The sequence below is a fragment of the Spermophilus citellus genome (genome assembly GCF_964194105.1).
Source record: "Spermophilus citellus genome assembly, contig: SCAFFOLD_149, whole genome shotgun sequence".
Lineage (NCBI taxonomy): Eukaryota > Metazoa > Chordata > Mammalia > Rodentia > Sciuridae > Spermophilus > Spermophilus citellus.
Window position 1 is genome coordinate 195,190 of NW_027673076.1, and position 17,411 is coordinate 212,600.

The 17,411-nt window shown below is 43.9% G+C and overlaps 1 protein-coding gene across 1 annotated transcript in view; it reads left to right on the top strand.

Moving 5' to 3' along the window:
• Window positions 1-9,399: 9,399 nt before the first annotated feature.
• LOC308640144 (serine/threonine-protein phosphatase 2A 56 kDa regulatory subunit epsilon isoform-like) overlaps window positions 9,400-17,411 on the top strand; it is a gene marked incomplete at both ends in the record, with an annotated part of 97,531 nt that continues 89,519 nt past the window's right edge. The window contains one exon of the mRNA XM_081312157.1: window positions 9,400-9,516. Within this exon, the coding sequence (XP_081168283.1) occupies window positions 9,400-9,516 (117 nt within the window). The remainder of the gene's footprint in view (window positions 9,517-17,411) is intronic.

Below are 17,411 nucleotides of genomic sequence, written 5' to 3' on the forward strand. Positions count from 1 at the left end.
TTATGAACTCACAACATGACTCACTCATCATCATGGCATCTCATCAAGAAACTCTTTTCGTAGCAAAGAAACATACAGAAATTGGCATGTGGCTAAGAATAATATGTTTTTACTACATACGTTCTTGTCCATGAACAGCTGGATTGATTGAACAGGAGACTGGCTTTACTGAAGACTTGATAGTGGACTAATTGGAGATGATACTTTGAAACATTTCCATTTTCTCTTCTGGGATGCAGAATATGCTTTGAATTGATGACCATTCTATAGTGCTCTCTCTATAGCCAAGGCCCATACAGGGCCCAGAAATCAAGGGGTGGTAGTGAAAATGGTTCTTCTCACTATTATACCAAATCAACCATTCTCAATGGTTTAGCTTCCCATCTTGGCAACTTTAAGCTCTGCTAGTTTGGAGGTCTTAAATCCTCAAAAAGAAATGCTCTCACCTGGAAACACAGCAACAAATTCATCAAATTGGCAGAAGAAATGGCCCTCTGATCCCTTGCGGGTCCTTTTACCACTGAACTAGAGAGTATTAAAAAATGACTGATATAATTGATCCTGATTGCCAAGAGAAAAATGGATTATTGCTACATAATGCGACCAAGGGTGATTATATCTGGAATCTAGTCCATCTTCTGGGATACCTTTTAATTTGTCCATGATCAATAGATATTGTTAATAGAAAACTATAGCAACCAAAAAAAATTACTGTTGAGGACCTATACCCTTCAGCAATTAAGATGTTGTTCCTTCAGCAGATAATCCTGATTAGCCAAGGCCCGATTGGAAGTAAGGGAACTATATAGAATGAGTAGTGGAAGAAGAAAGTCATATCCTCTTGAGCTTGTGAGCAATTTTAGAAATGAGGATTATATTAGAGTTGCAAATTTTAATTTTTCCTACTATACATACACCTTAATTTTTAATATATAACATTTTTTTCTCCCCTCCTTCTTCCCATTACTAATTTACATGAAGTTGTTGGAAGTTAATTTCCCAATTTAGTCTTTAGGCAACAGAATATTCAGTGGGGCTAGGTCTGAATTTGAGAAATAATTAATAGAGCCAGTGAGGATACAATGACTGAGACTGTAAATGACCTCATTTTGGAGAAAGTGAGAACTTTGTTTTGCATTTACAAATATTAGCTGTAGCTTGTTAGTTGGAAACATAGGGTATTTTTATTGTTTTCCAGAAGTTCAAGTGTGAATAGAAGAATATAGATGAAGCAGAGTAGCTAAACCCCTTGCCAGTGATTAAAAATTATAGTAATTACAAATTACTGCCTCTCTGCAAATCTACCCTTCCTCACCCTGCTTTGTGATATGGAGCCGAACCCTGTAAACATTTCTCCTTTGCTTGCTGGCGCAATGCTAAACCATTCCAGTAGAGAGCGCTGGAGGGACACTGGAGGAGGGAGGGGTGCTGGTGTCCCTTTTCTCCTTGTCCCTGAGGGATGCAGATGCCAGTAGCATTGCAAGACTCAACGCTGCTCACCCTCCAGCAGGTTGCAATGGCGCCTCAGAGACTGGCTACCAGAGTTTTATAAGCACCTTAGCTGGCTTCTCAGTCACTCTCACTGGCTCCCCAGTGGGCAGGCTCCTTTTGCAACCTGTCACACCTCAGAGAACTTGTCCGATACCCAGTGGGTGGCACCCTCACCCTCTAAATGGAAAACTCAGCCCTCAGGAGGCAGAGCCTCTCCCAGGCTTCTTTCCTTGGGTTCTGTGCCTCAGCCCCATAGTGATTGTTACTTTCTGATCTGCTGTTCCTGTATTCTTTTTTTTTTTTAAGAGAGAATGAGAGAGGAGAGAGAGAGAGAGAGAGAGAGAGAGAGAGAGAGAGAGAGAATTTTTAATATTTATTTTTTAGTTCTCGGCGGACACAACATCTTTGTTTGTATGTGGTGCTGAGGATCGAACCCGGGCCGCACGCATACCAGGTGAGCGCGCTACCGCTTGAGCCACATCCCCAGCCCATGTTCCTGTATTCTTTATAGTTATTTTTACCTCTTAGTAGCTAATCCACTGTTACTAATATCATTGAATTTTCCTTTTTGGGGTTTTTGTTGAGATCTGTCTCTTGACCGATATAATTAATCATTCAGGAGGCTGCTCCAACCCCCAAACAGTGTCTTACTCAACAAAGTTCGTTGTTCTAGTTATTTTAATCACGAAAGTGACAAATCACTATTCCACTGAAAAACCAAATTACACACTCAAAAAATGGAATTCTCTTCATCCCACTCAACTCAGCATAGCCCCGTTCACTTCCCAAAGTTGATGTCCTTCCAGTCCTAGTCTCTCTTCTCTGATGAAATTCTTTCCCTTTTTGCTTTTGAAACAACGTCACAATGGGTGGTGTGTGGGATTTATGTGTGTTGGATCTGTAAGATGAAATTCCTAGAAACTGAATTATGGAACCAGAGTATGAATATTGAAAATCTAGCTGTCCCTCCAGAATAGCTAAACCAATTTCTTATTCTTCACAAAAGAGGTTTGACATCATGTGATGTCAAAATTGGGAGGAACCCAAAAGTCACATGGTTAAAAACTTTTTGACCTTATTGATGACAAACCCAGGGTCCAGAGAGAGAAATGATTTTTCAGAGTCACAGAATTACTAGATCTGGACCGGGTAGGGGAAACTTAAGTCCAACTAGGCTTGAAGGGATTACATTTTAAATAACAGTTAGAGGGAGGACTGAGAAAATGCTTCACATAAACTCTTCTAATGATCCTACATTTCAAATAAAATAGTCTGTGCTTCTTCAACCATGGTGATTTGGTAGCCTGAGTGACCCAGCTATTGGCCAATTGTTCCGTTTAGGATTGTAACGTCTAATGCTTCAAAGGGAGTTAGAATCCTTCTGGGTCAAGTTTCTGCCCACAGTTGGCATCTCCTCTGGCAGACTAGCTAATCACAAAGCCTCTGTTGAAATGTTATTGAACAGCTCCTCAATTCCCTAGTGAAAATAGAGCAGAGGCTGACTACTTATCAAAAATCAGGCTTCCCTCTCTTCCAGTTGCACCTTTTTATATAGTAGACCTTTAAAAACATGGAAGGAGGCTCACTTGATGAAGGTGAACTGGCAGAAACAGGGATACCAGCCTCCCATCCTTCCAGCCTCACCCACCATCCACAGGGCAGGGAACACTCTCGGTACTGTCACTCTAACAGGTTGATGTTGGAGACCCGTCTTGGACCAATTCTTGTTGCTGCTGGGCTCCTAGTCTTGTCGGTTTGATTTGTTCTTACAAAGGAAGTCACTAAATCAAGTGAGATCTCAAAATTCCGTGGGGCACCTGAACAGCCTCTGCCCACCCTTGGCTGGCTCTCAGCCTCTCCCTGGCTCTGTCTTCACTCCTCGTTCCTCATTCCTCCATCTTCAGTTGCGCTGTGATAGCAAATACTCTTGTGGGCTGATTCCCTCCCAAGACCCATAAAAAAGAGCAGAGTTGACTTACTGTTGGCTTTACTGCCACCGTCTGGGGAGGAGCATTGGCAATCAAGCCTTCCTTTATTATTCCTTTATTTGCCTATTTGTCTTTGTAGATGGATCCTTTTCTTTATTAAAATATGTTGGAAACCAAAACATAGTATTGTTTTATTTCTCCTTTATGAATGGAGAAGGAAATGTGTGAATTTTCCTTATGAAATTCCATAAACACAGGCTGACCCCACACGTTCTTAGTCATTCTCTGACGCTTTCGATCCCCTTGGGGGGGGAGTGAGAGAGAGAGAGAGAGAGAGAGAGAGAGAGCCCAAAAGAGAATTCTAAGAGGTCTCCCATATGACAGTTGGCTCACTCCCTTAAATATTAAGCTATTTGCCCCATCAGGCACTCGGAATTCAGAGCTAAAAAAGACAGTTTTTAGGCACAGCCAATGCTGTGAATGTGTAGGCATGATCACCATGCAGAATGAGAGAGGACCTCTGTAGACTCAGAGGTGTACCGTCTGGTTCAGAACCCCTTAGCACACCAGCATGACCTTTGTGAGCAGGAGGGGTGATTGCTCATGGAAATTCAAACACTGCAGAATCTTGGGGATTCTGGTCTGCTAAGGTGTGATGAGCACCCATTTAGAAACGGAGCACAAACAGGAAGACATCAGATGAATGACTTGGACTTCGGTGGGCTCCAGCACTTCTGCTGGGAAGGACTCAAGATGTCTCAGATCTGAGTCAGAGGCACTTGGTTAATGGTGCCAGACACTAGCTTTTTGAGTCATTCCTGACCTTCTCCATCTTTTGTACCTGTGGAAGAAAAGCACCATTACCCAGGGATGTCACAATCCAGGGTAGAAACTGGGGCTGCCTGTCCCTCCTCCACAACTCTTCTTCTACTCCACTGCCCAAAAGACTCTGGTCAAAATCAGCCATTTCTTATATTACCACCCTCTTCTACCCCAGCTGACTGCTCTGATGACCCCTTCCTCCTTGTAGCTGCTGCAACAAGCCCCAACCAGTGTGATGCTTTGGAATGTGTCAGAAATAGTTAGGGGCAGGGAGGTGGAAAGGAACATGACATTCATTAACGAAAGATGCTCATTTTGATTTTGTGTCTCATGTTACTTGATGCTCATGAAACAATCAAGAGCTCTAAAAATTTGGCCTCAAAGTTTAACTAAATGCTTTGTGTGTGTGTGTGTGTGTGTGTGCACGCGCGCGCGCACGCTAAGGATCTAGCATAGGACCTTGTGCGTGTGAGGCCAGCACTCTACCCAATGAGCTACATCTCCAGCCATGAATGCTTTAGTTTTAAAAATGGCAGAGAGGCATTTTCTCCCTACATGTTGATACATCAGTAATTTCCACAGGAATTTAAATAGACACAAGAAGGCTGCATCCTGTGGTATGGAGCATCCTGGAACAAGACACAGGACATCCACATTGTCCCCCAGGCTGTGTTCATACAGAGCAGAGTCACCTTGAGCTACTCTGGGCCCTAGCTTCCCTACCTCTATGGAAACAAATATGTAGCCTCTAACATTTTGTGGCAGGTTCCCCAATCATAGCCTCCAGGAAACAAAAATATTTAAATTTTATTTTCCTGAAACTCAGAAAAGTTATATTAAAGTCGTCTTCTGTCTGGTTAGCAGCAACAGAATAATCACTCTCTGTTTCACAAGTGGTCAGTTTGAGGGGACGTTTAAACTCCCTGCTCTGCCCACTCTTTTCTCCCCAGATAACAGTGAGTTCAGGGAAGTGTGTGGTGACTTGCGGGGCAGTTTTTTTGTCTGCTTTTCCCTCTGATCTGTCTCATTCTTGCTCCAGCATCCTTTGAAGTAGAACTTGTCTGGTCTGGTCCTCAGATGTGACCTCTCTTCATAGGGACACTGTCTGAGTCGCCGGCCTCTGTCCTCATTGCCCCACTAAAGTGTCTGAGGCACTGCCATGGCCTCTGGCCTTCCTAGCCACATGCATCATTAGCGGTCTTCTTTGAGTTCACCAGTCCTCTGCCTTTGGGGCCTTTCTTGACTAACTTCCCGAGCTCATCTCTATTCTGTTATCCTACACCTTTGCAGTTCAGGGACATGGCAAGGGAGTTGACACTCAGAGGTCCAAGTGACACATTTCCACTCTGGAATTATCAGTCTTGGAGAGGACAGGTGTTTTTATCCCTCAATCCCCCTTTGGGACTCAGCTGGAAAAGGTCAGATGCCAAGACAGTCCTTGTAACCTCGACTCAGTTATTTTTAACTTTCCTTCCCATGCCTTAGCTTCGAGAGCTTTGAAGGAGGTTCAAAGGAAAATGGGTGATTCTAGACATTTTCCTCTTGAGATTTCTCTGGTCTTATATCTAAATGGTGTCTCTGGACTTAGAAGTCAAGAATTTACCACCTGAGCCTCTGGCTTTATAACTTCTTTTTTCACCAAAGTTGGTAACTCATGTGTAGTTGTCTTTGCTGGGACAAGGACCATGTCTTAGGATTGAAATGACACTATTAAAAGAGTGGACATGGAGATGTAAAGCAAAGCTATGGGTCCTACACATGCCAGTATGACAATTCAATGACTGGGTGAACTAACCTAAGTTAAGAGTGCTACTCATTCAGGAAACTTCCTAAAAATCAGGAATTCACAGATCCTCACTACTTACACTGTTCTAGAACCCAAGGATTTAACAAGCACAAGACAGACAAGGTCCTTGCTTGCATGATACTGTATTCTAGTAAGGAAAGATACTAAACAAACAAACAAAAATAATTAGACTAATACAAAACATTTATAATTGTTATAAATGATGAGAAGTGTCTGGCCATTCCATATCCTAGGGGAAGAACATTTGGAACCTTGAGATCAACAATTACAAAAGCCTGAGATAGAAAAGAAACTAGAGGATATATGTAAGATGGATGTAAGAAATCTGTGCAAGGCAGGTCAAACATCAGAATAGCACAAAGGCATTATTCACACATTGAAATTTAGATAGAATAGGGTGTTTCAGTGAGGTAGGGTCCCCTGAAATTGAGATGGTGGTAGGGAAGTAGGGACAACCAGAACGTCATTTAATGATATATTTTTCCATCATTTATTCAGTTACTTACTCATTCATCCTATAATCACTCATGGAGAACTCTAGGGGTTATACAAACAGAAAAATCATGGTCCTGAATCTCAAAATGCCTACAAATCAGGGTTGGGGATTTAACTCAGTGGTGTAGCATGTGCTTAGCATTCATGAGGCCCTGATTTACATCTCTAGCACTTCAAAAACAAAAAGAAGAAAGAAAGAACCTACAAGGAAGGGAGAACCTATCAAGGAAGGAATTGGGACATATAATGAATTACATTCAGGTGCTATGCATTAAATGCACACAAACACATGCATGCACAGATCTTCAGTGCATCCTGGTCTGGAGGCAATGGAAACCCAGATGGATTGAAAGGGAGCCAAAAGTGCCCAAGGTTATTTGTCACTTGCTTTGCAAACCAAACCTTTGGAGGGAGAAGCAAATTCTCTTTTATAGGTTCTAAGGTTCTGATTTTTCTTTCTTTCTTTCTTTTTTCTTTTTTCTTTTTTTTTTGTAGTGCTGGGGATCAAACTACCACTGAGCCATATTCCCAGCCCTGGGTTCTGATGCTTGCAATCAAAAGTCCTGACTTTGAAAATGATAACTTCTATAGGGAGTTTAAAAGTCTACAATAATTAGATGGTAGTATGAGGAGCTCCATGGACCCATTCACTAGTGAAAAAAAAAAAAGCAAAACTGGTGAAATTTACTTAAAACAACCATTTCCAAGTCTCTGGAAATTGTCAAAAGGAATGTACAACGGATGAAGAAACACTTATTCAAGAGGACCTTTTAGTGCTCAATAAGAATAGTAAAAGTTAATGGTGTCTGAGCCACAACCTGGTCCCTTCTGCCCAGCTCAGCTTGACAGAAGCTCTACTCCTGGTCGGAGGGTAAAGAAGATGGGCCACATGTGGCTACTTCGGGAGGCTGAGAAGTCCCAGATGAAGGCACCAGCAGCTAAGGGTCTTGTGAGGGTTCACTCTCTGCTTCCAAGAATGGCTCCTGGTTGCTGTCTCTTCATATGGCAGAAGGGACAGAATGGCAGAAGGGCAAAGGGGGACATGCAGGCTCCCTCAAGCCTTTTTATCATCTCATCTGTGAAGGCAGAGCCCTCATGACTAATCACCCGGCAAAGGCACCACCTTTTAATGCTATTTTACTGGGGTAAAGTCTAAGCAAGAATTTTAGAGGGGCTCAAACATTCAAACCATCCCAGCTAGCTAGTTCACCAGCAAAAACCAGGACAACAGGCAGCTCCCAAGAGCCCTCCTAGGGTCAGGAAAACCTTCCACTGCCCTTGGGTATATAAAATGGTGGCATCGCTCTAGGAAGCATGTAGCAATCCCTCAAATGCTTAGTTTAGACATAGAAGTACTGTATGATCCAGTAATTCTACTCCTAAGTATGTGCCCAAGAGAAGTGAAAATATAAATCCATGCAAAACCATACATGTTGGTTAAATCAGTATCATTTATAACAACAAAAACAGAAAAAATCCAAATTATCCATCAGCTGATGAATGGACTAGTAAAATACAATATCTTCATACAATGAAATATTTGACAATAAAAGAGAAATGTAATACTGATACATGCTACAACATGAATGAACCTTGGAAAGTATTATGCGAAGTAAAAGAAGCGACATACAGGAGACCACATATTGTATGTCTACATTTATATGAAATATCCAGAATAAGTAAATCTTATATATAGAGAGATCTATAGAGACAGAATTGGTGTGTATGGAGACAGGACAGGGAGGGATGGGAAGTGTAGGAGGTGACAGGGAGACTGATAGGTGAAGAATATAGGGTTTCTTTTAGGGGTGATGAAAATACCCTAAAATTGTGTTCATGGTTGCACATCTCTAGGAATACACTAAAAGCCAGTGAATTGTGCTCTTAAAGTGGGTAAGTTATACGGCATGTTAACTATACCTCAATAAAGCTGTTTTTTAAGGGTTCTATAATGCTTTGATTCTCTGTTATTGGCTATGGCCGCATAGAGAAAACCATCACTGCTCCAAGAAGATTGGGTGCAGGTTCCCGGTTAGGGTGCCATAGGAATAGGAAGAAAGCAGGTCACAAGGCAGCCCCGATACCAGGGGTAGGGAAAAAAGATTCTTCCCCATTATTAGAGCAGTAAAGAATAATGTGCATTTTTACAATAATCCACACATACCTTAACTTGTGCACTGCAGGTTTCTTTTTAAATTTTTCTTGATTTCATAACAGAATTTTCTTTGGGGAAGTTTTAGAATTTGAATGTACATCTACTCCCTGGGGAAGGACAGTTTTGGAGCCATTAGTCCTCAAAGCAGGTTTTGGGGGTCGGTGCAGGGGAGTGTAGAAAATCCAGTGCCCCAAGGGGTAGAAGAGGGAGCAGCAGGTGTGTCCTGGAGTCCTCTGCTTTGGGAGGACAAAGTCTAGAATGGAGCATCCAAACAGGCAGGAGTGCTAGGGAAGAACCTTCTCAGGTGACAGGGGATCCTGCAGGCTGGCTGACCCCAGGCAGCCAGCCATGGGTCAGCAGCAGAACACCCCCACCTGCCAGAGCTGTGGGATGTTAATCTGGGACCCGGATCTTAAGATGTTTCCATAAAAACAACTAAGTTGTTCTTGTGAGTCGTAGACCAAGTCCCCGATACCAGGCAGAAGGCAATTCCCAGGACAGTGGCTGGGATCAACCAGCAGCAGACCTGGGAAGAAGGGCTTCTCCTGCCTTTGCTCAGGATGAATTCCAGATCCAGCAGCAGGGATGAGCCAGACAGCTCTGAGAGGAAGAAGTCGGACAGAGGCCGGCCCCCCGTGCTGCACCCTGGACTAAGGCCTAGAACTAAGGGAATTTTCACAGACTAAAAATTGAAAGTAATCATGAACGTGATGAAAGAGGAAGCCCCAAGTGAGAGTAATGAGTGGAAACGTGAGCTCCAGAATGTCCGCAGCCTTGTGCTCATTGTTCTCTGGGCTGAGGAGGGCCCCTGGAGCAAGGTTTCTGTGCTGATCAAAATTCCTTATGAGGATCCTTAACAAACAACAGCATGTCAAGAGAAGAGCTTTGAAATTGGGGAGAGAGGACTGAAGTGCCATAGCACGTTAGAGATGGATGAGAAAAAAAAAAGAAATGAAGGCTCATTTGGGTCGTAAACAAGAAGAGGGGCAGATGGGGGGAGTAGGGACAGAATTATAAGTGCTTTAAACTAGTCGGTGGGGAGGACAGATTTTAGATCTCAGAAGGAAAAGCCAGGACTAATCTGTGAAAGATGTCACTTTACAGGGAAAATTCAGAGTGGAAAAATGAAATAGGATTTCTTGTAGGGGTAATGAGTCCCTGGTCCCTGGAGGTATACAAGCAGAGATTGTTGGGAAACTATAGAAGAAATTTGTGCATTTAATAAAGAGAAAGTCAGGATGAACTCTAAATATCTTATGATCAGAGATTCTAAGTCTCTGAGACCTAACTGGAGGAGCAGTGAGAGCAGTGAACATAGTTAGCCAGAGTCCTTTATGGAGAATGGATTTCAGGAAGAGCAGTTAATCAGTAAGTAAAACAGATTGGAGAGTGTGGGGGCTGGGGGTGGTGGCCAGTTGGCAGAACAGTGGACATCTCTGAGATGGTGTTCCTGCTGCTCCTCTTAGGAACTGGCCCCTCTGCTCACTAGCCACAGGCTGCGGAAGCATCCTCTGTGTTGAATAAGATCCTGACCTCAGCCATACACCTGACCACAACTGACCAGCCCCAGTGTCTATTCCAGTGGACTTCCTGGGCCCTGCCCAGAATGGGCTTCTGCCTGAGCTTACTCAGTAATCCCTTCTCCAGCAATTTTAGATCTGGAAGTCTTTCCCTTGGTGGTCAAGACTACCCACTGCTATGTGTGCTTCATGAACCAGACAAGAAGAGACAATGTGTTTACAGACAGGGAGAAGGAGCCCTGCAGGGATGCCCAGGAAGGCAGAGGTTGGAGGTGAACAAGCCCTGCTCACCAAGTTCCACTGTTTCCTAGCATAACCTTGTTCCTACCCTGGATTTCTGGAGATCCCCTGGTGTCCTCATAATAAAGTCCCTTTTGGTTTAAGTTGGATAAAGAGCAGTTTCTGTCGCTTGCTACCAAGAAAGTCTTAACTAAATTCAAAGCATTTTTAACAATAGCATAAGAGGAACAGTCGGAACAGAAGGGGGGTGCTGACTTCAGTCACAGACGGAAATGATGGGCCGTCACACTTCCTGTCTGACTCCCCACAGAGGCTCTGAGACTGATGCCTGAGAACATGCTCAAGTGCCAATTTACTGTGAAGCTGGTAAATTGGCCATGGAACAGATGCTACGCAGAATGTGACTTAATTTCATTAGCAACTTTGCATTTGCCAAACAATGTTTTTGCCAGAAGTGCCAGCATATCAGGGTTGTGTGTTTGTTAAAATTAAGCAAGATCCCAGGGAGCCCTGGAGAGGGTCATAGGCTGCCTGGCAGATTGTCTCCCGGCTTCCTGCAGCAGACCCACAGAGTTGAGATTCCCAGGAGTCTCTGTTGCTTGCTGCCCCCAGCTGGACTGGGATGGACCACGGGGGAGGTTTTCCACCTGAGCGTCACTCAGTCCAGAAGGCTTGCTAAGAGCTTCCTAACACCCACATTTTTCCACAAGTGGCACCGCTCATGCCCACCCCCTACCCCAGAGGGACAGCCATCGCCTCTGCAGTTGGTAGTCAGTTTGCAGTCATTAGAGTGCCTTTCCTCTCCTCTTAACTGTTTTCAGTGGTGTTCAAGCAACTCCGCCCTCCCCTCACAGAGTGGATGAGCCTTAGTTGACTTCTCTCACTGGTAGCAATCCTTCTTTCCTTTGAAGCAAATGCTCTTTTTCATTAGGGTCTAATGATAATGGCTTTGAATTTGCCAGAAGGACTGTCTCAGCTACCCACACCTCACCTTTGGGGCGAGACCCCAGTCCCCATCACCAGTTTCACCATCAACAGCTTCATGCCCCTCGAGGAACATGGTCTCAACAAGTGCAAGGCTCTTTATAAGACATCTTCGGGTTGTTCTCTCACCAGCAAACATGCTCACTGGGGCTATTTTTCATCCACTTGTGGACTATGAGCATGTATTCACACACGACTAAATATTGTAGGTCATATGTCTCAGTATTGGCCTATCCCTGAGCACAGAATACCTTAATAATTTTGTCTTGAATTTACACTAATAGTATGTTTAGCTTAACAGATTTACATGATCTTTGGTCTAGAAATAATCCCTAGGGTCAGGACTTGCCAGAATTCTTTGGATGGTAAGTGACTCAAGGCGGATTTGGCTTTCTACAACCTTCTTAGGAAAGGCAGGTTGTTGAACCTCAGGACTCACATTTCCTATTTTTTTCTCTCTTCCTCTTATGAACACATTAGTTTTATTCTCCCAGGCTGACTTTTTCCATGGGGCCAAAATCTAGCTACCTTCCCTGCTTCACCTCCAGAGAGGAAAAAAAATCACCTAATCCAGAGGAGAAGCTCTGGAGTCTTCTAACAGGTTTACTTACCCCTTACTCCAGCCAGGGGTAAGAGGAACCATGACTGGAGCCTCCTCCCCCAGCGCCATGATTGGGAGGCTACACATCCTGGGAGGGGGCTGTTTCCCAAACCACCACATAGTCCCCCACAAGATGGAGGAGGTTCCAGGCAGGACCAGACAACAAAGAGTCATTCTGGAGGTGTCCGTACCATTTCCAGAAGAGGAGGCAGAGGTCAAGAGGCTGGGTGATTTGTCCATCCAAATCCCAGACTGGAAAGACAGTTATAGTTTCCAATCCAAGAGTGAGACAGAGTTCTGACAACTTGTTGTTCAATATTAGGGGTTGAATATTTGAGATCACAGTAGTCTTGGAAACTCTGGATTTTTTAAAGAGCCATATGCTCCCAGAACACAACTTCACATGTGGTAGATGCTCAAATGCACTGAATTCTACAACACGATAGCACTTAATTATTTTCTTCTTATTCCAAGTCTCTTGTCCTCTCTTCCCTGGCGTCTATGACGTCATGAGAGGGGAAAATGAAAGACTCAGAGCCCCCTGGTATAACCAGAATGGCAACTCAGTCCTAGAGCTTTTTACCTTCTCTCAAGCTGGGGCACAGCAGTGGAACCCGCTGCCAGCCTGATAGTTAAGGGGCCAGCGGGTATTCCGCTGATGGTGTTCTGAGTGATCTTCCTCTTTGCCCTTGAAGAGGTCCAGTCACATGGCAGTTGTAAGCTTCCCTCCAGGACAGACCTTGGGCTTGGGTAGGAAATGCCTAACCTTCCTGTAACTCTATCCTCCTTCTTTTGTCTCTCCTCCCAGACTCCAGTGTCCCAAATCCTCCCCTTGTACCAGACCCAGCCTCAGAATGGGCCCATGTTTCTCTTTCCTATCCCAGCCTTCCTCCCATGCATGACGACTTTGCGATAATCTGGAGGTTTTTGATGGGAAACCCGCAGAGACATTATCCTTATCCAAGTCTTTGATTTGCAAAACATAATGAGTGCTTAACTGCTAAAAAGTCAATGGGAAGGACTTCTATTTTGAACAATATGGCAGACTAGCTTTCAGAGACTCAATACAGCACACGGAACTATGCTTTAGAAACGGAATGCACAGTTGAACTGTCAGGAGAATAAAGGAATTATAGATATGTATAAGATGTAGATTCCTAGCAGCATAGAACCTGGATTTTAATGGGCCACATGCACAGGGACCATGAATATCCCAATTTACTTTTCAAAATGTTTAAAAATATAAAATTCTCATACAGTGAGAACAAATCAAAGTTTTATTTAACTCAGTAATGAGAGAAGCAGAAGATGGCAAAACTAGTTCGAGGGGGAGATACCAGAAATCCACGTGTAAAATGGTTCAGGGACACTGGTTACACAACTCTGAAGTCAAACAGAAAGAGGGGAGTGGGGCTCCCGGAGAGTCAAGGATCTATCTTGGGAGTGTTCTAGTTCTTAAAATTGGTGGTGGGTATATATTTACTTATTTATTTTTACTGAAACTATGAAGATAAATTAAATGACCTCTTGTAGGCATGATTTATTTATGATATATTTCACATACACACGTGCACACACACACGCACACAGTCAATTGGTATGAAAACCAGCAAACCGAGAGAGTGTGAGAGAGCAGATGAGCTTCCTGGATGCCTGGATGTCCCTTAGATTGTTTAGGGAAATGCCTCCTGCCAATCTTCTGCATGCCAGGAACTGCACTGACCTGCTCTGACACCTCCATCCCTCCACACCCTCTCGTGGATGTTCCGAGTCCATCCCTGGCTAGCTGTCCTACCCACGCAGGAGACTCTGTCATAGAGACTTGCTCCTGTTACGATTCCTTTGTCCCCCTTACTAGACTAAATAGCTTCTGAGGGTTAGGTCTATGTTTCATTCAGATCCTTTATCTCTTCAGTGACAAGAACACAAAAATAAATACATACACATATCAACACACACACACACACACACACACACACACACACACACACACTTTCCTGATTCTTTTTTTCCCCTCTAAATTGGGAGGACTGTGATTTGGGGAAGAATGGACTTAGGCATGTAATGGTTTGGATCTGGAATGTCTCCCAAATGTGTGTTGAAAGCTCGGTCCCCAGGGCAGCAACGCTTAAAGTGGGACCCTTGGAAAATGTTTGGAGCAGAGGACTCTGACCTCATCCATGGATTCATCCCTTGAAGGATTCACAGGTGAGTAGACTCTTGAGAGGTGATGGAAACAGAAGGTGGGATCTAATTGAAGGGATTTGGTTCCTGGTGGCATGCTCTTGGGGACTAAAACTTGTCCTTGGCTGCCTCCCCCCACCCCAACTCTCTTTCCTGTTTGCCATGAGGCTAGAAGCTTTCCTCCACCAAATCCTTCTGCCATGATACTACTACTTGCCACAAGCCTAAATGCAATGGAGCCTGCTGACTCTGGACTGAAACTATGAGCCAAAATAAACCTTTCCTCCTTTAAATTGGTTTTCTCAGGTATTTCATCACAGCAACAAAAAATCTGACCCACATTTTTATTAAAATAGTAGCTCATTAGATGCTGCTATTAGTAACAATAGAAGTTCTATCACTGAGCAATCTACTGGGCACAGAGAACCTTCAAATCCTCCAAAGGAGCCCTCATTGAGGTATACACTGGACACAGCCTTGGCTTGAGGCAGGCAATGGCACATCCTACCCCTCTGCCCAGGATGAGTCCTCAGCACCATCATTAATTAGCAGCCTTCCTTTTAGCACAAACCTAGATTTTATATAACAAATAAGGGAAGGAAAGTATCTAAAGTCTTCTTAAAATAGACCTTATTCTTGGGTAGAGCCCATAGGTCTCTCTTCATACGCTAAATGTTGTCATGTCAGTAGGTGATACCTGGAATTGTTGCAGTTGTATTTGTGACTAATCTGAAAATGAAACTAATTCCAAGGATGGCAAACTAGAGAGATGACGTATCAGTCAGGTGGAGGTAAGTTATGCTGCAGTAACAAAACATCTACAAACCTTAGTAGTTAACAAAAATATGGGTTTATTTCTTGCTAACATGACATGTCCAACATGGATGGGCTTTGCCTGGATCTTTTTTCTGGAATCACTTTGTACACACATCTCCTATCTGGAACCTGTTGATCTCATGATAGAAGGAAAAGAGAAATAACAAAACCTTCCAAGAGAGCATTTAATGCTTCTGCTTAGAACTGGATTATCTCCCTAAGCTCACATTTCACTCACCAAAGGACATCATATGGCCACGCCTGATGTGAATGGAGTGGCATGGCATAATCTTAACTGAAGGGTTGTGGCAAATATTTTGGAACAATCATGCAACCTACCTAGGTTGGTGAGAGCCTAAGAATCTGGGTCCTTATTGACATCACTGAGTTACACTCTGTAACCTTATAATTTTCCACATCTCTGGACTTATTTGGGAGATATTTTTAATTGACTTCTTCACCTCTTCATTGTTTAAACCATAGTTGCTTTAGTCCACAGAGATTGGGTGACCTCTTCCAAGGACATTGGTTATTTGCACATTTTTAAGCAAGAAAGCTCAAGATTTCTTATTATTTGACCCCATAAACATGACATAGTGGTCCTTAAGCTTTATAAATAGCCTCAAAGAGGTCAGGGGGATTTTTGTGGAGCAAGGCCAGATAGCAGAATTTTCAGATTTTTCAGACTCATAATTCAGCTAATTTGCTGTACCTTTATTCAGATAGTTATAGAGGTGTGTGATGAATTTTATTTATCCAGCAAATAATCCCCCCCACACACACGCACACAGGGGATATTTTTCTAATACTGAGGATTTACCCTAGGGGTGCTCTAACACTGTGCTTTATCCCTTTTTATTTTTTTTTTATTTTTGAGACAGGGTCTCACCAAGTTTCTGAGGCTGGTCTCAAATTTGTGATCCTCCTGCCTCAGCGTACTGGGATTACAGGCACATGCCACCATTTCTGGCTCAAACCACTCCTGCCCCCTTTTTGTTGGCACACTATAATTATACATAATAGTGGGATTAATCATGCCATATTCATATATGCATATAATTTGTCAAATAGCCCCTTTTGAAGTACTCCTACCCCATCTCTTCTATGTGGAATGTCTGTCCCCTTCAACGCGTGCCTCAGGATGACTCTGACTAGTGACTGTTCTTCAACTTTCTGGCCATAGAGAGCCTCCCTGGAGTCTCCAAAATGGCCGATTGCAAACGATAGAAAAACACCCCATTTCCAGCACACCAAGTAACAGAATTACTGTAAGCAGGCTACAGAGATGGGACCCAGAATTGAACCACCTGCTTCCCCCAGAACCTTGACCAAGGGAGAGGTGGGGCCTGGCTTCAAAACTGAGTGAAGCCTGAGAATGACACACACACTCTCTCATCTCTGCCTCTCACAGGAGAAGCTTCATCTCTCCCTGTGTGTGTGTGTGTGTGTGTGTGTGTGTGTGTGTGTGTATGTGTGTATGTGTAGACCAGCTTCCTCCACATGACACAAAGGTATCTGTTGAGAACTCTCAAGTTTTAGGTTTTCTGACTCCCCTAGTTCAAGTCCTACATCCGAGGGAAAGCCCGGCTTGGCCTGGCTTGGGGCAAAGATCTACCCCTAGTCAACTAACCTAGGTCAGGGTCTTATGATTGGCCCAGTGGGGTCAGGGGCCAGGTGTGCAAGGACCCAGCAGCTTCTGCAGGGACCACCAGGTTGGAAAGTGGAAAGGAGCAGTTCCTAAAACATCGGGGGAGCTGCCCTTAGAGGATGGGCAGGAGATGCTGGGCAGACACAGGACAGACTTCCACTCTGCCTTCCACAGCACCCCAGGCTTTGTGCTGTGACTGCATGTCTGCTCACTCCCCAACTAAGCTGAGTCTTGGGGTAGAAAGCTGGTTTTCCCCAGTGAATACACACCTCAGGCAATAGGGTGTAGTGGAATGACCTCTGACACCTAGTCCAGGCCTGATCCTATCAGTGTGACCTCAGATAACATCCCCATCTCTAGGTGACAATATGCAGAGTGGTGCCAACCAGGAAGCTTGACCAAGCCTCAAGGCCTAGCATTTTATTGAGAGTCCATCACGTAGACATCTGCAGAGGTGCCTCCAGCCCCTCCAGAGATGGAGCTAATACAGGTGATCCAAAACCTCCCCCTCAAGTTAGACTATGTGATGTCACTCCAAGCCCCCAAGGAACCACACTCTTGCTGGGCATAGAGATCCAAGGAGTTGAAAATCACCTCTTCGGAGTCACAAAGAGGAGACTGCTCTTTGGTAAGGCTGATTCCTCATTGCACTGTCATAAGTTTCTTATATTATTAGGTATAAATAGTGCCTCAATCAACCCTGCACCTTGTCTTATCTTA